General features: G+C 36.9%; 1 protein-coding gene across 1 annotated transcript in view; it reads right to left on the minus strand.

The window, feature by feature from the left end:
• Nucleotides 1–17,973: 17,973 nt before the first annotated feature.
• Nucleotides 17,974–23,723, minus strand: part of MCEE (methylmalonyl-CoA epimerase) — a 28,812-nt gene continuing 23,062 nt past the window's right edge. Inside the window, exon 3 of the mRNA XM_059180202.1 lies at nt 17,974–18,765. Coding sequence (XP_059036185.1) covers nt 18,613–18,765 — 153 coding nt within the window. The 3' untranslated portion in view covers nt 17,974–18,612. The remainder of the gene's footprint in view (nt 18,766–23,723) is intronic.

A 23,723-nucleotide genomic window follows, 5' to 3' on the forward strand; every position in this document is an offset into this window, starting at 1 on the left:
GACACTTCTAATGAACACATGGGTCAAAGAAGAAATATCAATGTAATTGATATTTATAGATCACCTAGACATTAAAAGCATAGTAAAGGAATACTATTAACAAATCTATGCTTACAAAATTGATCACCAAGATGTAATGGGCCTATTTCTTGAGAAACACAATCTACCAAAACACGTAAAAGAAGTAAGTCAATCTGAACAGACCTATATCTGTTAAAGAAATGAAATCAATAATTAATAACTTTACAAAACAGAAAGCACCAGACTAAGATTGGGTAACTGGTAAATTCTACCAAACATTTAGGAAAAAATTACACCAATTCTCTATAATCGTTCAGAAGGTAAAGCAGAAAGAATATTTCCTAACTCATGCTATGAGGCCAAGATTACTCTTAACACAAAACCAAAGGCACTACAGGAAAACTACAGACTGATGTAGCTCCTGAACATAGATGGGAAAATCCTTAATATGCTAGCAAACCTACCCCAACCATGTATAACAAGAATTATACACCATGACCAAGTGGAGTTTAACTCAGGTGTGCAAGACTGGTTCAATATTCAAAAATCAATTAATGCAATCTATCACAACAAATAGGCAAAAGAAGAAAAGTCACAGAATATCAATAGATGTGGAAAAAAGCATTTGAAAAAATCCAACACACTCACTATCATTATAGTTATTATAGTTATATATTTATTAGTTATATATTATAGTTATATATTAATTTAACGTGTCTGGGCTTAAGGATGCCAAGATAGTTGATAAACATTATTTCTGGGTGTGTCTGTGAGTGTGTTTTGGGAGAGATTAACATGTGTGTTGTTTGGTAAACTTAATAAAGCAGATGGCTCTCTCTGGTGTGAGTGGGTATTATCTAATCATCTGAGGACCCAAACAGAATAAAAAGGTGAAAGAAGGACAAATTGACTCTGCTTCAGCTGAGGCATCCACCTTCTCATGCCCTCAGACATTGACAATCCTGGGTCTCTGACTTTTAGATTCATATTGGAATTTATACCATTAGCTTTCCAGTTCTCAGGCTGGGGACTTGGACTGAATTACTCCAGTATTTCCAGGTTCTCCATCTTGCAGATAGCAGATCTTGGTACTTCTTGACTTTTATAACCATATGAGCCAATTCCTACAATAAATCTTTCTATCTATCTATCTATCTATCTATCTATCTAAATGTATATGTATCCTAATAGTTCTGTTTCTTTGGAGAACCCTAATACACCTATCTATGATAGAAAAAAAAATCAGTAAACTAGGAAGAGAGCAGAATTGATTGATTTAAAAAAACTACAAAAACCTACCACTGACATCATACTTAGTGGTTAGAAACTTGAAACTTTCCTGCTAAGATCAGGCACATGGCAAAAATATTCCCTCTCACCCCTCCTTTTCAACTTGTATTGGAAATTCTAGCTAGTGCAATTAGAAAAGAAAAGGAAATAAAATGTATTCAGATTGAGAAGGAAGAAATAAAACTGTCTTTGTTCACAGATAATATAATCATCCAAGTAGAAAATCCAAAGAATTCTTAGAACTACCAAGTAATTTCAGCAAGGTTATAAAATATAAGGTTAATATACAAAAGCCAATTGCCTTCTATATAGAATCAATGAACAAGTGGAATTTGGAATTAAAAACACATTACGGGGGGGCAGCTCCTGGGGGGCTCAGTCAGTTAAGCATCTGCCTTTGGCTCAGGTCATGATCCCGGTGTTCCAGGATTGTGTCCTGAATTGAGCTCCTTGCTCAGCCAGGAGCCTGCTTCTCCTTCTACACTTCCCCTCTGCTCATGCTCTCTCTCTCTCTCTCTCTCTCTCAAATAAACAAATAAAATCTTTTAAAAACCCCACATTATCATTTCCATTTAGTGCTCCACCAAAAAAGAAATACTTTGGTATAAATCTGCCAAATATACAAGATTTATATGAAGAAAACTACAAAGCTCTGATGAAAGAAATTAAAGATGACCTAAATAAATGGAGAGATATTCCATATTCATGGTTGGAAAACTATGTCATGAAGTCAGTTCTTCCTTACTTGATCTATAAATTAAATACAATTCCAATCAAAATTCATGCAAGTTATGGTACTGGCATAAAAACAGACACATAGACCAGTGGAACAGAGTAGAGATGCCAGATATGGACCCTCAACTCTATGGGCAAATAATCTCCGACAAAACAGGAAAATATATACAGTGGAAAAAAGACAGTCTCTTCAATAAATGGTGCTGGGAAAACTGGACAGCTATATGCAGAAGAATGAAACTCGACCATTCTCTTACACCGTACACAAAGATAAACTCAAAATGGATAAAAGACCTCAACGTGAGACAGGAATCCATCAGTATCCTAGAGGAGAAAATAGGCAGTAATCTCTTCGATATCAGCCACAGCAACTTCTTTCAAGATATGTCTCCAAAGGCAAAGGAAACAAAAGCGAAAATAAACTTTTGGGACTTCATCAAAATCAAAAGCTTCTGCACAGCAAAGGAAACAGTCAAGAAAACAGAGAGGCAACCCATGGAATAGTAGAAGATGTTTGCAAACGACAGTACATACAAAAGGTTGATATCTAGGATCTATAATGAACTCCTCAAACTCAACACATACAGAACAGATAATCATATCAAAAAATGGGCAGAAGATATGAACAGACATTTCTCCAATGAAGACCTACAAATGGCTATTAGACACATGAAAAAATGTTCATCATCACTAGCCCTCAGGGAGATTCAAATTAAAACCACATTCTAACCTTACACCAGTTAGAATGGCCAAAATTAACAAGACAGGAAACAACATGTGTTGGAGGGGATGTGGAGAAAGGGGAACCCTCTTCCACTGTTGGTAGGAATGCAAGTTGGTGCAGCCTCTTTGGAGAACAGTGTGGAGATTCCTCAAGAAATTAAAAATAGAACTTCCCTATGACCCTGCAATTGCACTGCTGGGTATTTACCCCAAAGATACAGATGTAGTGAAAAGAAGGGCCATCTGTACCCCAATGTTTATAGCAGCAATGGCCACGGTTGCCAAACTATGGAAAGAACCAAGATGCCCTTCAATGGACGAATGGATAAAGGAGATGTGGTCCATGTACACTATGGAGTATTATGCCTCCATCAGAAAGGACAAATACCCAACTTTTGTAGCAACATGGATGGGACTGGAAGAGATTATGCTGAGTGCAATAAGTGAAGCAGAGAGAGTCAATTATCATATGGTTTCACTTATTTGTGGAGCATAACAAATAGCATGGAGGACATGGGGAGTTAGAGATGAGAAGGGAGTTGGGGGAAATTGAAAGGGGAGGTGAACCATGAGAGACTATGGACTCTGAAAAACAATCTGAGGGCTTTGAAGGGGCAGGGAGTGGGAGGTCAGGGTACCAGATGGTGGGTATTATAGAGGGCACAGATTGCATGGAACACTGGGTGTGGTGCAAGAATAATGAATACTGTTATGCTGAAAATAAATAAATTAAAAAAATCATTCCATTAAAAAAAAATTCATGCAAGTTATTTTGTGGAGTTTAATAAAGAGATTCTAAAGTTTATATGCCAAGGCAGAAAAGTAAGTACAAGAGAGCTTAATATTGAAAAACAAAACCAGAGGACTGACACTACCTGATTTTAAGATGTACTATAAACCTGTAGGACTCAAGAAGTGTGGTATTGGTAAAAGAATAGACAAATAAATCAATGAAACAAAACAGAAAGCCCAGGGACTTACCTACATAAGTATAGTCAAATGACTTTTGACAAAGGAGCAAAGGCAGTACACTGGAGCAGATAATCACTTCAACAAAGCAGGCTGGAGCTGTAGCAACTGGATATCTACATGCAAAAAAAAAAAAAAAAGAGGAGAATCTAGATGCAGGCCTTGTACCTGTCACAAAAATTAACTCAAAATGAATCATAGACCTAATGTAAAATGAAAACTATAAAATTCCTAAAAGATAACATAGAAGAACACCTAGATGACCTTGTCTTGGTGGGGCCTTTTTGGATATAACACCAAAGGCATGACCCCCCCAAAAAAAAAAAAAAAAAAAAAAAAAAGGACTGATAAGTTGAAGATAAAGTTGATTAGCTGGACTTTATTAAAATAAAAACTTCTACTCTGCAAAAAACAATGCCAAGAGAATGAGAAGACAAGTAACAGACTGGACAGAAATAGTTGTTAACAACATATCTCATGAAGGATTATTATTCAAAATAAACAAAACCACTTAAAACTCAATAATAAAAAAACAAACAACCCAATTTAAAAATGGGGGAAATGCCTGAACAGATTCTTCATCAAGAACATATAGACAGGAAATAAGCTTATGAAAAGATACTCCACATCATATGTCTTCAGGGCAAAACAAATTAAAACAAGATTTCACTACATACCTATTAGAATAGCCAAAATCCAGAACATTAACAATGCCAAATGTTTGTAGAGATGTAGTGTAACATAAAATGGTACAGCCACTTTCTTTTCTTCCTTCCTTCCTTCCTTCCTTTCTTTCTTTCTTTCTTTTTTAAGAGCACGAGCTCTTTTTAAGAGCATGAGCAAGGGGAAGGGGCAAAGGGAGAAGCAGACTCCCTACTGAGCAGGGAGCCCAATGCAGGGCTTGACCCCAGGACCCTGAGATCATGACCTGAATGGAAGCAGCTGCTTAATTGACTGAGCCACCCAGGTGCCTAGAATAGTCAGTTTGGAAGACATGTTGGTGATTTCTTAAGAGATAGATGTTATTTAAGAGTAAGTAAACGTGGGACGCCTGGGTGGCTCAGTTGGTTAAGCAGCTGCCTTCGGCTCGGGTCATGATCCCAGCGTCCTGGGATCGAGTCCCGCATCGGGCTCCTTGCTCGGCAGGGAGCCTGCTTCTCCCTCTGCCTCTGCCTGCCATTCTGTCTGCCTGTGCTTGCTCTCGCCCTCTCTCTCTCTGATAAATAAATAAAATCTTAAAAAAAAAAAAAAAAGGAGTAAGTAAGCGTACTTTTACTGCAAGATCCCACAATCATATTCCTTTGTATTTACTCAAATGAGGTGAAAAATATGTCCACACCAAAACCTACACATAGATGTTTATAGCAGTTTTATTCATAATTTCCAAAATGTGGAAGTACCCAAGATATCCTTCACTGGGTGGATGGATATATACCCTGTATTACATCCGGATGTAGAATATTATTCAGCACTGAAAAGAAATGATCTGTCAAATGAAAAAGACAATTAAAAAAAACTGCTTGATGATTCTGATTATATGACATTCTGAAAAAGGCGAAACTACGGAGAGATAAAGATATTAGTGGTTACCAGGGGAAAGGCGGGGAGGAAAGGATGAATAGCACAGAGGTTTTTATGGCAGTGAAAATATTCTGTATAATACCATAATGATGGATACATGTCATTATATATTTGCCAAAACCCATATAAGATCTAATACCAAGAATAAATAAACACTTAGGTAAACCATGAACTTTGAGTGATAATAATGTATTAATGTAGGCTCATTAATTTTAACAAATGTACCATTCTTATGCAGATGTTGATAATGGGGGGAGGCTATGCATTTATGGGGAAGGGGTTATATGGGTACTCAGTGCTTTCTGCTTAATTTTACTGTGAACCTGAAACTTCTCTAAAAATAAGCCTTATTTAAAAGGAAAAAAATATATGTTCCACACAGAAGAATTAGGTACATATCAATAATTTCCAATATATAAATTCTCAACTATAATTTTGATGAAAACTTAAGCATTTTTGTATTTTAAAATAAAATATTACCAAAAATAAGTAAAATAGGGGCACCTCTGTGGCTCAGTGGGTTAAAGCCTCTGCCTTCCGCTCAGGTCATGATCCTAGGATCCTGGGATCAAACCCCACGTTGGGCTTTCTGCTCAGTGGGGACCCTGCTTCCTCCTCTCTCTCTGCCTGCTTCTCTGCCTGCTTGTGATCTCCATCTGTCAAATAAATAAATAAAATCTTTAAAAAGATAAGTAAAATAAAACATTATCATATTTAAAAAATATATTAAAACAATAAAAATTTTTAGAAAAATGCTATGAGGTGTCATAGATTACATGTTATGAATCCATCATTGGCAAGGGTAATGGAATTTAAGTCCAACTATGAGACTTTACCTGAGGCTTATCTGTGTGTGTGTGGGAAGGGAGGGACACCTAACAGAGTCAGAATTCTATTAGGGAGAAAATGATGAATGGATGCCAAGAGGCTGTTAACACTACAGATACATATTATTTTGCATAAACTGCTACCACATTTTATTCTGCTTATGAAAATAGAATTGTATTAAATTACCAATTGATGAATTAAATTCACAAAGTGAATTTTATTAAAAAGATTGTGTATTTGCATTTAGATCAATGTTTTTTACTTCCCTGAGATTTCATCTTTGACCCATTAATTATTTTGAAGTTTGCTGTGTTCATTCTGAAAAACAGTATGGAGTTTCCTCAAAAAGTTAAAAAATAGAAATATCCTATGATCCAGCAATTGCACTACTAGGTATTTATCCAAAGGATACAAAAATATAGATTTGAAGGGATACATGCATTCTGATGTTTATAGCACTATTATCAACAATAGCCAAACTATGGAGAGCCCAAATGTTCATTGACTGATGAATGGATAAAGAAGATGTGGAATAAAATGAAATCTTGCTATTTGCAAAGACCTGGATGGAACTAGAGTGTATTAAGTTAAGTGAAATAAATTAGTCAGAGAAAGACAAATACCATATGATCTCACTCATCTGTGGAATTTAAGTAAGAAAGCAGATGAAGATATGGGAAGGAGGAAATTTAATAAAGGAGACCAGGGGGAAAAAACTACAAGAAACTCTTAACGATAGAGAACAAACAGAGTGTTGATGGAGGGAGGTGGGTTGGGGGAGGACTAGATGGGTAACAGATATTAAAGAGGGCACTTGTGATGAGCACTGGGGGTTGTATGTAATTAATGAATCACTAAATTCTACTAACAAAACCAACATTGCACCGTATATTAACTGAAATTAAATTTTAAAAATGTTTGCTGTAAAATTTACAAATTTCTGGAGATTTTTACTATTATCAGTGATATCTAGTTAAATTCAGTTATTATCACAAAACATATTTTTTATGGTTTTACTTCTAAAAAATATGTTAATGTTTATTTTATGATCTAAGATATGGTCTATCTTGGTGAATGTCCCATACGTGCTGGAAAAGAATGTGTATCCTGTATTAGTTAATGATACTGTTCAATTCAGTGCAGTTGCTGACTTTTCGCTTGGTGGTTCTATACAATACCAAGAAAGATGCTGAAGTCCCCAGTTTTAACTGTGAACTGATCTCTTTTTTTCCAGTTCTGTCAACTCTTGCTTCATATTATTTTGCAGCTCTGTTGTTTGGTGCACATACATATGCTATATTTTCTTATGATCTGGCACTTTTATCATATGCAATGAACCTCTTTGTTTCTGGCAATTTTCTTTTGTTCTGAAGTCTACAGCCACCATAGCTTTCTTTAGATTAGTGTTTGCGGAGTATATATATTTTTCATTCTTTAATCTACCATTATATTTAAAGTGAATTTTATCCAGTCACTTAATCTCTTTTAATTGGTGTGCTTAGCCCATTTACATTTAATGTAATTATTGATATATTAGGATGTAAGTCTGTCATTTTATTATTTTCCTCCCCCCCCCCCCCCCCGTTTCTCCTTATCTGTCTTCAACTGGGTTATTTGGCCATTCTTTAGTATTCAGTTTTGATTTATGTACATATTGTAGTGTACTTCTTTGTGTTGTATATTCAGTGGTTACACTAGGGATTACAATATACATAGGCAGTTTATCTTAATCAACTAGTGTCAACAGTTCCCTCTTCAAGTGGAATGTAGGTACTTAATTACCACTTAAGTCCCATTATCCTTCCCTTCTCCCTTATGGTACAGTTGTCTTAAATATTACCTTTACATACATACAATCACATCAGATATTATAGTTTTTGCTTTTACTTTTTAAGTGAGAAGTATAACCAGATGTTGTACACAAACTACTCATTTACCTAACATCCAATCATCCATGAATTTAAGACATTAGCCACTTTCCCATCCATGATTTTAGAAATTCATCCATCCATGATTCTTGAAATTCATTTTAATTACTTGTATTATATTTTAACCATATATGCCTCTAAACACATCCTCTAAGATCCATATTCCTTTCTCTTTCCTTTCTTTTCAACTCATTCATGTTGATTGTTAAGTATTTACATATACTTCATAAAGTAATTTCCCCAGAGACGCCTGGGTGGCTCAGTGGGTTAAGCCTCTGCCTCAGGTCAGGATCTCAGGGTCCTGGGATCGAGCCCCGCATCAGGCTCTCTGCTCAGCAGGGAGTCTGCTTCCCCCACTCTCTCTGCCTGCCTCTCTGCCTACTTGTAATCTCCACCTGTCAAATAAATAAGTAAAATCTTAAAAAAAAAAAAAAAAGTAATTTCCCCAACTGGACTATAAAATTCTTGGCAATGGGTTTCTATTTATTTTGTATCTTCCACTAGGATTTGTGGTGTTCCGCCACATGAAGTGATAGATAATCCTACAAATTCACTGCTGTCTCCATGTCTGCCAATAAAAAAGAAAAATTCAGAGGAGGGGGATTAAGATGGCAGAGGAGTAGGGGACCCTAAATTTCTCTGGTCCCTCAAATACAGCTAAATAGTTTTCAAATTATTCTGAACACCTGTGAAATTAATTGGATATCTGAGAAAAATTCTGCAATTCTACAAATAGAAAAGTGACCACATTTGGAAGGTAGGAGGTGCAGAGACTTGAATCCAGGGTAATATATTTGGCATACAGTGGAGGAGAGGGATCCTGCTTAAGAAGGCTACCATAAGTGTTACAGGCAGTGGAGCAGAAAATCAGAACTCTTAGAAGTCTGCTACAGTGGGGTATGTCCCTGGCTTAAAGGTGCTCAGGTAGTAAGGTGAGTTGGAATCACAGGTAGGACAGCATTGTCTCAGGATTCCCAAGGTCACAAGAAGAATGAGGGTGCTTGAGTGCAGCAGAGTTCCCAGGTATGGGAGAGGAGAAGCTGGCTAAAAACTGTAAGTCTAGGTACCAATTTTCTGCTCTGTGTTGTCATAAACTGTGAATGGCTGCACAGTTGCACAACTGCTCTCCTGGCCAGGGCCCAGCAAATGACAGAAGCATGGTGAGACCACCATTCCCCCAGAAGGAATACCTCGGGATCAGGCCAAAGGAGACTATAAACTTTGGTTTTTGAAACTCAGTCTTGTGCTCAAGATAAAAAAATGCTTGGTCACAGTCCAGGTGAACACAGAGTTCAGATGGAAATGAGGGAAGCAAGAGTGATTGACTGCTTTTCTGAAGAGTAGAAGCCATAAACTTTTGGCTCCAGGGCTAGAGAGGGGGGCATCACCATTTTTATCCCACCCATTGGTTCTGAAAGCCTTCAGGGAGCAAAACAGCACCACATAGTAGAATCCAGAGCTGCTTACACTGAGCTCGGACCCCTGGCAAGAGAGGAGCAATTCCACCAGGGCAGGGTACCTGAGTATCAGCACAATAGGTCCCTCCCCCAGAAGACCAGCAGAAACAACTGGCCTGCACCAAGTATACTGAACGTAGAGAGATGCAAAGCTGAAGCTCTTGGGGACAACAGCATATAGCACCCATGGGGTTTTTTATTCTTAAGTCTTTCAGTATTATTTTTTCAGTTATTTTCTTATTTTTTCAATTCTTTTTAATTTTTATTTTTATATACATTATATATATATATACATATATATGTATATATATATATATAGTTTATTTTTTCCTTTCATTGTATTTTTTTTTTAAGATTTTATTTATTTGACAGAGAGATCACAAGTAGGCAGAGAGGCAGGCAGAGAGAGAGGGAAGCAGGCTCCCCACTGAGCAGAGAGCCTGATGCTGGGCTTGATCCCAGGATGTTAAGATCATAACCTAAGCCAAAGGCAGGGGCCTAACCCACTGAGCCACCCAGGCGCCCCTCATTGTATTTTTTTTATTTATTTCATTGTATTTATTTATTTATTTATTTATATTTATTTCATTGTATTTTATCTTTTTTTTAAAATGTTTGATTATATATATATATGTGTGTGTGTGTGTGTGTGTGTGTGTGTGTGTGTATTTCTTTCTTATTTTGGGATCCAGTTTCTTTTAACAAGCAGAACAAAACACACCCAGGATCTAGTTTTTTGTTTTGTTCTGTTTTGTTTCTTCTCTTCCTTGTTTTGCTTTTGCTTTTTTTTTTTTTTTTTCTGGTTTGCTTTGTTTTGTTTCTGTATCACTGTAGTTATTGCTGTATTTTCTCTTTCTCTTTCTCTCTTCTATTCTTTTCTGTACAAAATGATGAGACAGAGAAATCCACCCCAAAAGAAAAGAACAGGAGGTAGTACTCACTGCCACAGATATAATCAATATAGATGTAAGATGTCTGAACTAGAATTTAAAATGATTATAAAGATACTAGCTGGGGTTGAAAAAAGCATAGAAGGCACTAGAGAATCCCTTAGTGTAGAAATAAAAGAACTAAAACCTAGTTAGGCTGAAATTAAAAATGCGATTACCGAGATGCAGTCCCAAATGGAGGCTTCAAAAGTGAGGATAAATGAAGCAGAAGAGTCAGTGATAAGGATAAAATGATGGAAAATAAGGAAGCAAAAGGAAGAGAGAAACTACTGGATCATGAAGGGAGACTTAGAGAACTCAGATTGCATAAAGTGAAATAATATCCAGATATTAGAAGTCCCAAAATATGAGGAGAGGGAGACAGGGACAGAAGGTCTACTTGAACAAATTATAGCTGATAACTTCCCTAGTCTGGGGAAGGAAACAGGCATTCAAGTCCAGGAGGCACAGAGAACTCCTCTCAAGGTCAACACCTTAACATATAATAGTGACTGCTTGCTAGTTGTCTTTCTCTGCTTATTTCGCTAAGCATGATACGCTCTAGTTCCATCCACATTGTCGCAAATGGCAAGATTTCATTTCTTTTGATGGCTGCATAGTGTATATATTGTGTATATATACCATTGTGTATATATACCACATCTTCTTGATCCATTCATCTGTTGATGGACATCTAGGTTCTTTCCATAGTTTGGCTATTGTGGACATTGCTGCTATAAACATTCGGGTGCGCGTGCCCCTTTGATCACTACGTTTGTATCTTTAGGGTAAATACCCAGTAGTGCAATTGCTGGGTCATAGGGTAGTTCTATTTTCAACATTTTGAGGAACCTCCATGCTGTTTTCCAGAGTGGCTGCACCAGCTTGCATTCCCACCAACAGTGTAGGAGGGTTCCCCTTTCTCCGCATCCTCTCCAGCATCTGTCATTTCCTGACTTGTTGATTTCAGCCATTCTGACTGGTGTGAGGTGATATCTCATTGTGGTTTTGATTGGTATTTCCCTGATGCCGAGTGATATGGAGCACCTTTTCATGTGTCTGTTGGCCATCTGGATGTCTTCTTTGCAGAAATGTCTGTTCATGTCCTCTGCCCATTTCTTGATTGGATTATTTGTTCTTTGGGTGTTGAGTTTGCTAAGTTCTTTATAGATTTTGGACACTAGTCCTTTATCTGATATGTCGTTTGCAAATATCTTCTCCCATTCTGTCAGTTGTCTTTTGATTTTGTTAACTGTTTCCTTTGCTGTGCAAAAGCTTTTGATCTTGATGAAATCCCAATAGTTCATTTTTGCCCTTGCTTCCCTTGCCTTTGGCGATGTTCCTAGGAAGATGTTGCTGCGGCTGAGGTCGAAGAGGTTGCTGCCTGTGTTCTCCTCAAGGATTTTGATGGATTCCTTTCACACATTGAGGTCCTTCATCCATTTTGAGTCTATTTTCGTGTGTGGTGTAAGGAAATGGTCCAATTTCATTTTTCTGCATGTGGCTGTCCAATTTTCCCAACACCATTTATTGAAGAGGCTGTCTTTTTTCCATTGGACATTCCTTCCTGCTTTGTCGAAGATTAGTTGACCATAGAGTTGAGGGTCTATTTCTGGGCTCTCTATTCTGTTCCATTGATCTATGTGTCTGTTTTTGTGCCAGTACCATGCTGTCTTGATGATGACAGCTTTGTAATAGAGCTTGAAGTCCGGAATTGTGATTCCACCAACTTTGGCTTTCTTTTTCAATATTCCTTTGGCTATTTGAGGTCTTTTCTGGTTCCATATAAATTTTAGGATTATTTGTTCCATTTCTTTGAAAAAGATGGATGGTACTTTGATAGGAATTGCATTAAATGTGTAGATTGCTTTAGGTAGCATAGACATTTTCACAATATTTATTCTTCCAATCCAGGAGCATGGAACATTTTTCCATTTCTTTGTGTCTTCTTCAATTTCTTTGATCTCCCTGATATGAGGAAGTGGTGATGCAACATGGGGGCTTAAGTGGGTAGGAGAAGAATAAATGAAACAAGATGGAATTGGGAGGGAGACAAACAATAAGTGACTCTTAATCTCACAAAACAAACTGAGGGTTGCTGGGGGAGGGGGGTTGGGAGAATGGGGGTGGGGTTATGGACATTGGGGAGGGTATGTGCTTTGGTGAGTACTGTGAAGTGTGTAAACCTGGTGATTCACAGACCTGTACCCCTGGGGATAGAAAATATATGTTTATAAAAAATAAAAAATTAAAAAAAATAGTGAAGCTTGCAAATTTCAAAGATACAAAGAAAATCCTGAAAGCAGCTTGGGATAAGAGGTCCTTTACCTACAAAGGTAGAACACAAGTCTGTCAGCAGACCTGTCCACAGAGACCTTGGAGTCCAAAAAGGACTGGTATGATATATTCAGCATGATAAATGGAAAAGATATGCAGCCAAGAATACTTTTTCCAGCAAGGCTGTCATTCAGAATAGAAGGAGGGATAAAGTTTCCAGGACAATCACAAACTAAAGGAATTTGTAAATACTAAACCAGCCATGCAAGAAATATTAAAGGGGACCCTTTGAGTGAAGAGAGAGCTGAAAAGTAACAAAGCCAGAAAGGAACAGGGATAATCTATAGGGACAATAACTTTACAGGTAATACAATGGCATGAAATTAATATCTTTTAATAATTACTCTGAATGTAAATGTACTAAAAGCTCCAAATAATAGACAGAAAGAATAAGAAAACAAGACCCATCAATTTTACAAGAGACACATTTTAGACATAAAGACACCTTTAGATTGAAAGTGAGGGATGGAGAACCATTATCATGCCAATGGACATTGAAAGAAACCTGGAGAATCAATCCTTATATCAGACAAACTAGATTTTAAACCAAAGACTGTAATAAGAGATGAAGAAGGGACACTATATCATAATAAAAGGGTCGGTCCAACAAGAAGATCTTGCAATTGTAAATATTTATGTCCCTAATTTGGGAGCAGCTGAATAAATAAACCAATTAATAACAAAATTTAAATCTCATGAATAATAATAATAGTAGGGGACTTTAACAGCAATGGACAGATCATCTAAGCAGAAGGAAACAAGGACTTTAAATGACACACTGGATCAGATGGACTTGACAGGTATATTCAGAGCATTTCATTCTAAACCAGCAGAATACACATTTTCTGGAGTACATATGGAACATTCTCCAGAATAGAGCACATACTGGGTCACAAATCTGGTCTCAACTAGTACCAAAAGAATGAGATTATCCCCTGCATATTTACAGACCACAATGCTTTAAAACTTGAAGTCAACTACAAGGAAAAATTGGAAGGACCACAAATACATGGCAGTTAAAGGGCATCCTACTAAAGAATGAATGGATCAACCAGGAAATTAAGGAAGAATTTAAAAAAAAAAAACATGGAAGCAAATGAAAATGAAAACATGACCGTTCAGAAACTCTGGTATGCAGCAAAGGCAGTCCTAGGAGGGAAGTATATTGCAATAAAGTCCCTTCTTAAGAAACAAGAAAAGTCTCAAATACACAACCAAACTTTATACCTAAAGGAGCTGGAAAAAGAAGAGCAAATAAAGCCTAAATCCAGCAGAAGAGAAATAATAAAGATTAGAGCAGAAATATAATGATACAGAAATTTTAAAAACCAGTAGAACAGATCAATGAAACTAGAAGCTGTTTCTTCAAAAGAATTAATAAGATCTATAAACCCCCCTAGCCAGACTTACCAAAAAGAAAAGAGAAAGGGCCTCAATAAATGAAATCATGAAGAGGAGAGACCACAACTAACACTGAAGAAATACAATTATAATGGGGTGCCTGGGTGGCTCAATGGGTTAAAGCCTCTGCCTTCGGCTCAGGTCATGATCTCAGGGTCGTGGGATTGAGACCCACATCGGGCTCTCTGCTCAGTAGGGAGCCTGCTTCCCCCCTCTCTCTCTACCTGCCTCTCTGCCTACTTGTGGTCTCTGTCTGTCAAATAAATAAATAAAATCTTTTTTTTTAAATAAAAAGAAAAAACAACAAAAAAAGAAATACAATTATAAGAGAATATTATAAGCAATTATATGCCAATAAATTAAGCAATCTGGAAGAAATGGGTGCATTCCTAGAAACACATAAACTACCCAAATTGAAACAGGAAGAAATGGAAGACCTGAACAGAACTATAACCAGGAAGGAAATTGAAGCAGTAATAAAAAAAATCTCCCAACAAACAAGATTCCAGGGCAGGATGGCTTCCCAGGGGAATTCTACCAAACATTTAAAGAAGAATGAATATATATTCTTCTGAAACTGTTCCAAAAAATAAAAATGGAAGGGATACTTCCAAAATTCATTCTATGAGGCCAAAATTACCTTGAACCCAAAACCAGACAAAGATCCAACTAAAAAGGAGAATTGCCGACCAATATCCCTTGTGAACATGGATGGAAAAATTCTCAATAAGATACTAGCTATTAGGATCCAAAAGTATATTAAAATGTTTATTCACCATGACCAAGTAGGATTTATTCCTTGGCTGCAAAGGTGGTTCAACAACCACAGATCAATCAATGTGATACATCACATTAATAAAAGAAAGGACTAGAACCATACAATCCTCTCAATAGGTATAGAAACAGCATTTAACAAAATACAGCATTCTTCCCTTCTTTTTATCCTTCCCTTTTTTAAAAAAAGTATTTATTTATTTGAGACAGAGCACAAGTGCACAAGAGAGAGCACAAGTGGAGGGGAGGGGCAGAAGGACAGGAAGAAGCAGACGCCCAGCTGAGCAGGGAGCCTGACACAGGGCTCAATCCCAGGACCCCAGGATCATGACTTGAGCTGAAGGCAGATGCTTAACAACTGAGCCACCCAGGAGCCCCTACTGTGTCCTTTCTTGATAAAAACTCTCTGCTATATAGGGATAGAGGGAACATACCTCAATATCACAAAAGGCATATATAAAAAACCCACAGCAAATATCTTCCTCAGTGGGGAAAAACTGAGAGGTTTTCCTCTAAGGTCAGGAACAGGACAGGGATCTCTACTCTCACCACTGCTGTTCAACATAGTACTGGAAGTCCTGGCCTCAGCAGTTAGACGACAACAAGATATAAAAGAAATCCAAATCAGCAAAGAAGTCAAACTCTCACTATTTGCAAGATGACATGATACTCTAAATAGAAAACCTAAAAGACTCCACACCAAAATTGCTAGAGCTCATACAGGAATTCAGCAAAGTTGCAGGATATAAAATCAACGTACAAAGATCTGCTGCATTTCTATACACCAACAATAAGGCAGAAGAGAAATCAAGGAAACAATCCCATTTACAATTGCATCAAAAACTGTAAGATACCTAGGAGTAAACCTCACCAAAGAGGTAAAGGATCTATAACTCCAAAAACTATAGCACACTTATGAAAGACACTGAAGAGGACAAAAAGAAACGGGAAGACATTCCATGCTCATGGACTGGAAGAACAAACATTGTTAACATGTCTACACTATCCAAAGCAATCTGTATATTTAATGCAATCCCTATCAAAATACCATCAACATTTTTCACAGAACCTTAACAAACAATCCTAAAATTTGTATGAAACCAGAAAAGACCCTAAATAATCATAGGAATGTTGAAAAAGTAAACCAAAGCTGGAAGCATCATGATTCTGGACTTCATGCTGTATTACAAAGCTGTATTCATCAAGACAGTATGGTACTAGCACAAAAACAGACACATAGATCATTGGAACAGAACAGAGAACTCAGAAATGCACCCTCAACTTTATCGTCAACTCATTTTCAACAAAGCAAGAAAGAATATCCAAGGGAAAAAAGATAGTCTCTTCAACAAATGGTGTTGTCAGCCACATGCAGAAAAATTAAACTGGACCACTTTCTTACACCACACACAAAATAAATTCAAAATGGACTAAAGACCTAAATGTGAGACAGGAAACCATCAAAACCCTAGAGGTGAACACAGGCAGCAACCTCTTTGACCTTGGCTGTAGCAACTTCTTACTAGATATGTCTCCTGATGCAAGGGAAACAAAAGCAAAAATTAACTATTGGGACTTCAAGATAAAAAACTTCTGCACAGTGAAGGAAACAATCAATAAATCAATAAACAATCAATAATACTAAGAGGCAACCTACAAATGGGAGAAGATACTTGCAAATAACTTACCTGATAAAGGGTTAATATCCAAAATCTATTAAGAAAACTTATCAAAGTCAACAGCCAAAAAACAAATAATCCAATCAGGAAATGGGCAGAAGAAAGGAACAGACATTTCTCCAAAGAAGACATACAAATGGCCAACAGACACATGAAAAAATGCTCAACATCATCCAGCATCAGGGATATACAACTCAAAACCATGGTAAGATACCACCTTACACTGGTCAAAATGGCTAAAATTAAGAACTCAGGAAACAACAGATGTTGGCAAGGATGTTAAGAAAGAAGAACCCTCTTACTCTGCTGGTGGGAATGCAAGCAGGTACAGCCACTATGGAGTTTCCTCAAAAAGTTAAAAATAGAGATACCCTACAACCCAGCAATTGCACTAGTAGGTATTTACCCAAAGGACACACACATAGTGATCTGAAGGGGCATCTGCACCCCAATGTTTACAGCAGCAATATCCGTAATAGCCAAACTACAGAAAGAGCCCAAATGTCCATCAACAAGAGCCCAAGTGTCCATCAACAAATGAACAGATAAAGATGTGGTGTGTATCTACAATGGAATATTACTCAGCCATCAAAAAGAATGAAATCTTGCCATTTGCAGTGACATGGATGGGACTAGAGGATATTATGCTAACTGAAATAAGTCAGTCAGAGAAAGACAAATACCACATAATTTCACTCATATGTGGGATTTAAGAAACAAAAAAGATGAGAATAGGGTAAGTGAAGAAAAACTAAAATAAGATGAAAATAGGGAAGCAAATGATAAGAGACACTAAACTCTAGGAAACAAACAGTGTTGCTGGAGGGAATGTGGGTGGGGGCAAGGGATAATTGGTTGATGGGCATTAATGAGGGCACTTTATGTAATGGCTACTGGTGTTATATGCAACTGATGAATTACTAAATTTTACCCTTGAAACTAATAATACGGTATATGTTAACTAAACTGAATTTAAATAAAGAATAAAAAAACATCTACCCATGCACTCACTAGATCATGAATGAAGTTTTCCACAAAACTTCTTATTCCTATATCTAGCATTAGCACTCAAAATACCTGCCCACATGGAATTGGTGAACAAGAATTGTTCTAGAAGAGCAAAAACTTTTGAGGTTGAAACTCTTTAACCTTGGTGTAAAAAACTCTCCATAACATCCTCAGAAAGCACTTTGTCCCAAATATGTAGCTATGCAACTGCCAGGCACCCTTTCATAGCTCCATCCCAACTCACACACACACGCGTGCAAACATGTAGATACATACTCACACTCTCACACAGAAACATACTGCAGTCAATTACCCCATTTTGGACAAGAATAGTTTATTTCTATGAATATGATTTTAACAATATTCCCTAAGTATTTATTAATCAAGGATTCCTCCAAATCAGAAAAAAAACCAAAGTAATTAACAAATATGTCAATTATATATATTGATAAATATTATATATATATATACAATTTTAAAAATCTCTTTCTGTAATTTAGGTTGCTTTTTTTTTTTTTTAAAGATTTTATCCATTTATTTGAGAGAGAGAGCACAAGTGGGTGGAGGGGCAGAGAGAGAGAGAGAGAAACAAACTCCCCACTGAGCAGGGAGCATCATCTGGGGCCTGATCCCAGGACCCCGGGATCATGACCTGGGCTGAAGGCAGACCCTTAACCGACTGAGCCACCCAGGCACCCCTGTAATTTAATTTTTGATTTTGAACTTTTAAAAAAGATTTTATTTTTAAGTAATCTCCACACCTAACATGGGCTTGAACTCACCACCCTGAGATAAAGAGTCACACACCTTGCTGACTGAGTCAGTCAGGTGCCCCTTTAATTGTGAACTTTTAAGTGATGGAAGGAGTGAAGGATTTAATGCTGGAGTATAATTTGTTGGGGATTTTCAGTATATTTTGGTGGGGATTTTTAAAGTTTCTTGCAAATATAAATCAAGCTTGCTCCAATTCCACAAGAACACCACCACAGTCTTTAGGATGGAGAAAAATCACTGGCTTTCCATGTGCTCCTATTTTGGCCTCTTCACTTAGACTACGAATCTTCTTCTCTTTCAAATCCATCACAGCTGCATTTATATCATCCACCTGGAGAAAAAGAAATAAATAAAAACAGGTTTAAGATCACAAAAATAACGAATTACAGGATCTTAAAACTTAGAAGAAACTTGGTAAGCTCATGAGGTCTATCTCCTCTGCCTTCAGGCAGAATCATTCTTAAACCATCTAAAAATAAGTTTACTGCTTCCAGAGAGGGAAAAGAAGTCGGCAAATTCTCATAGGTGAGCAATCACAGTGCTTAAGAATTTTCACCATTAGTAAACATTACTCCTTATAACCTAAAAAATGTATGTCACACTTGATATTTTCTCTTAGTGGTACTATCGGTGATACTGCACATACTCCTTTTTCTTAAGAGCTCTGAGTTCCTAATTTATAATCATTTATTATAGAGAGATGAGGCCTATATAAATGGGCAAGAGATTAAAATGAGAAACCAGATAAGAAGATCTTAGCAGGAGGTGCCTGGGTGTCCCAGTGGGTTAAGCCTCTGCCTTCCACTCAGGTCATGATTTCAGGGTGTTGGGATCAAGCCCTGCTGAGCAGAGAGCCTGTTCCATAACACCCCCCCCCCCATCGCCTGCCTCTCTGCCCACTTGTGATCTCTGTCAAATAAATAAATAAAATCTTTAAAAAGAAAAAAGATCTTAGCAGTATATGACTCAGGTTATAGTACATACTCAAAAGATAGGAGTGTTCCTCTGGATCCCCAAACCTCCCACCTGCCAAACCACCTCTGAGATTAAAACTTCATATTTCCATGTAAATTACTAAGAAATTGCCACCAAAATGTTTTTTTCCGATTCTAAAAAATCTAAACATTTATAATTTTATAACTCTTCTAAATCATTTCTATTTTCTTCATATTATTGGCAGTCTTGAAAAGAAGCAAATGTGTTTCTATATATTTGATGAAAGAGTGATGCTCCTCTATCTTGGAAAGTCATCCTTATTAGACTGAGAACCCAATAAATGGATGGGAAGGTATACAAAATCCTCTATTCCTAGGCAGTCATAAATCATTCTGGAGTTTAATAGCCTAATGGCATTCTAAAAATAAAAAAAGCAGAGAATATAACACCCATGTACCCAACATGTAGATTTAACAAATGTTCATATTTATAGAATCTGATTTTCAGTGAGTCAAGGATTATATAATAAATTCTAAAACTTGACAAACAACTGACAAGGAGGATACTAGATTACTATAAGTAAATGATTTCTTCAAATAGTATACATTCTATTATTTGTATATTCCTGACAATGTTTCATTTTAAACTTGATAGCTATATCAAAGTCAGGCCCAGACCATAACCATGGTTACTTCATGTATCTTGAAATAATTGGTCTACTCTCATCTTTTTCAGAACAGTGGAATTCCTCCTGATGGCTTATCTTTTCATATCTGGATATAATGAATTTCATTTAATTGAATGTAACTTCTCTTTCCGTTTTCCCAAAGTTAGTCTGAGTTAGTCTTTTCATTTTAAAGTAATTAAACTAGCACCACTCTCACTTTTCTCCACAGTGAATTATTCTCCTCAGTTCGGCACATGTTCCTCCAAATCCTGAAATAAACTTATAAAATTTACATATATGTGTACTAGTAAAGAAATCGGCTTTGTCTTAAGAGAGGTCTTGCTTCAATGTCTGGGAGATAACCCATGTCACCTGAGAGGAGTATCTTTGTTTAGGGTAGAGGATGACCAGATAGATTCCTAACATAGACCTGGCCATACCCAAGTCTTAGGGCAGGGGCTGGCCAGGACAGAAACCATGCAATTTAAGGTAGGAGCTATGGGTCGTGTATCAGCAAACTTGGAGATAGTTTAACCATGTGTTCAAAATTTAAAGTGAAATATGCCGAATAAATAAGAACAGATACAACCTAAAAATAAAATGAACAATCCACCAAGATGACAAAACAATCTTGACTCTGCGTGTACCTAACAGAAAACTAAAAAGCAAACCAAACATGCCTAGCTCTCAGTATCTCATACATCAAGCAGACAGAAGATTAAGGATAAAAACAAACTGTAACAGTTCTTAGACCACTCTGGATTTAAGTGCCTTATCAGATATGTGATTTGCAAATATTCTCCCCTATTCTGTGTGTCTTTATGCAAAGCCTTTTAATTTTGATGAAGCCCCGTGTTATTACATGTGCTTTTGGTGTTAAATCTAAGAAAACATTGACCAATTCAAGGTCATGAAAACTTATGCCTGTTTTTTCCCCAAGAGTTTTATAGTTTTAGCTCTTACATTTAGGTCTTTGACCCATTCTAATTTTTATATTTGGTGTAATACAACTTTGGGGGTTTTGTGAAATGCTGTCTTGACCCAGTTCTGAGGCCCTGGCTAAAGGCTAGTCAGTTCTTCTCCAGCAACTAATAAAGTCCACATCTCAACCATTTCCCTTATCAGTCTCACATTCTGGAGCCATTATGTGCCCAATCTAATTTCCCCAGAGATAGATACCAGACAACTAGGTACAGTAGATCTGCTCCAGAGCCCACAGAATTATTCAGATTAGCCAATCTAAAGGGAGCCTATGAAAACTAACTAACCCCACCCCATTTGCCCCACTAAGCTGCCCCCTACAGCTCCAGTTTGCTGTTACTTTGTCCCCAGGTGTGATCTCATGTGGCCTACACAGCAGCTTTCTCTCATTTGGAGTTCTAAGGAACAAAGACTTTTGCTTTTCATCTATCTACATGTCACTGTATTGTGTCCCACAGTTAAAAGAATCTTTAAATCTTATAAAACCTATGGTGTGAGGCAAGTGTCCCAATACATTCTTTTTTTTTTTTTTTTTTTTAAGATTTTATTTATTTATTTGACAGAGAGAGACACCAGAGAGGGAACACAAGCAGGGTGAGTGGAGAGGGAGAATTAGGCTCCCTGCTGAGCAAAGAGCCCAATGTGGGGCTCCATCCCAGGACCCTGGGATCATGACCTGAGTCAAAGGCAGATGTTTAACGACTGAGCCACCCAAGCGCCAACCCCCTAATACATTATTTTGCATGTATCCAGCTGTCCCAAAGCCATCTGTTGAAAAGACGAGTCTTTCCCCATTGGATGGTCTTGTTACTTTTGTTGAAAACTTACTGTATATATGAGGATTTATGTCTGACTCTTAGACTCCCTGACTCTTAGCTCTATTCTATTGATTTCTATGTCTATCCTTATGCTAGTACCATGCCATTTTGTTACTGTAGCATTGTATAAAGTTTTGAAATTAGGAAGTGTAAATCCTACAACTTTGCTATTCTCTTTCAAGATTGCTTTGGCTATTTGGGATCCCTTGCATTTTTATATGAATTTTAGGATTATTTGTCCATTTCTGCAAAGATGCCAGCTAGACAGACTCGGATAGGGATTGGATTAAGTTATAGATCAAGTTAGGGAATATTGCCATTTTTAACAATAGTCAGTCATATGATGCATGACATAGAATATCTCTCCATTTATTGAGGCCTTTTTAATCTTTCAATAATGATTTGTAGTTTTTGGAGTGTAATTTTTGCCATTCTCTTGTTCAAATTTTCCTAAGTATTCAACTGTTTTTGATGCTATTATAATAGCATCAAATTAAAATTAAAATCTTAATTGCTTTCTTAATTCAATTTTTAGATCTGTGGGTTTTAAAAAAAAAAATCCAGACATGGGGCATCTGGGTAGCTCAGTGGGTTAAGCCTCTGCCTTCGGCTCAGGTCATATCTCAGGGTCCTGGGAACGAGCCCTGCACCAGACTCTCTGCTCAACAGGGAGCCTGTTTCCCCCTCTCTGTCTGCCTACTGCTCTGCCTACTTGTGATCTCTCTCCCTGCCAAATAAATAAAATCTTTTCTAAAAATCCAGATATATAATCCTAGGATTTTAACTGTTTAATCCATTTATATTTAATTAACATTCATATAGTTGAATCTATCTTTTTTTTTTTTTTTGTCTTATTAATACTTCATTCTTCCTTTCTTGACTTCTGTTGGTTAAACATGTATTTTTGGAAAAAAAAAAAAAAAAGAAAGAGAGTGAGTAAAACCAAGAAACAGATTCTTAACTATAGAGAACTGATGGTTACAAGAGGGGAGGTGGGTGGGGGGAGGAGTGAAATATGTGATGGGGATGAGGAGTGCAACTTATTGGGATGAGCACTGGGTACTATAAGTGTTGAATCACTGAATTCTACACCTGAAACTAATATTACATTGTATGTTAACTAATTGGACGTTAAATAAAAACTTGGGGAAGAAAACATGTATTTTCGTACTATTCAGTTTTATCTTAATTATATTTTAGTTATCCCTTCTTTAATTTTCTTTTTTTTAAATTTTTTTTAAAATTTTTTATTTTTTATAAACATATATTTTTATCCCCCGGGGTACAGGTCTGTGAATCACCAGGTTTACACACTTCACAGCACTCACCAAAGCACATACCCTCCCCAATGTCCATAATCCCACCCCCTTCTCCCAAACCCCCTCCCCCCAGCAACCCTCAGTTTGTTTTGTGAGATTAAGAGTCACTTATGGTTTGTCTCCCTCCCAATCCCATCTTGTTTCATTGATTCTTCTCCTACCCACTTAAGCCCCCATGTTGCATCACCACTTCCTCACATCAGGGAGATCATATGATAGTTGTCTTTCTCCGCTTGACTTATTTCGCTAAGCATGATACGCTCTAGTTCCATCCATGTTGTCGCAAATGGCAAGATTTCATTTCTTTTGATGGCTGCATAGTATTAAGAAAATTAAAGAAGGAACCCCTTCTTTAATTTTCTTAATGAGTGTTCTAGAGTTTACAATGTACATTTTTATCTGATTAGTCTAACACTTCATATATAAGAAGCTTATAACAGTATACTTTCCTTTGCCCAATTCCCCACCTTTATACAATTATCAAGTTTTTCTTCTGTTATAAACCCTACATTTAAAAAATTTCAAGTCAATTGTTTCTTATATAATTTAAAGTAATAAAAAGTTATTT

This window comes from Mustela lutreola, chromosome 7 (assembly GCF_030435805.1).
Source record: "Mustela lutreola isolate mMusLut2 chromosome 7, mMusLut2.pri, whole genome shotgun sequence".
Lineage (NCBI taxonomy): Eukaryota > Metazoa > Chordata > Mammalia > Carnivora > Mustelidae > Mustela > Mustela lutreola.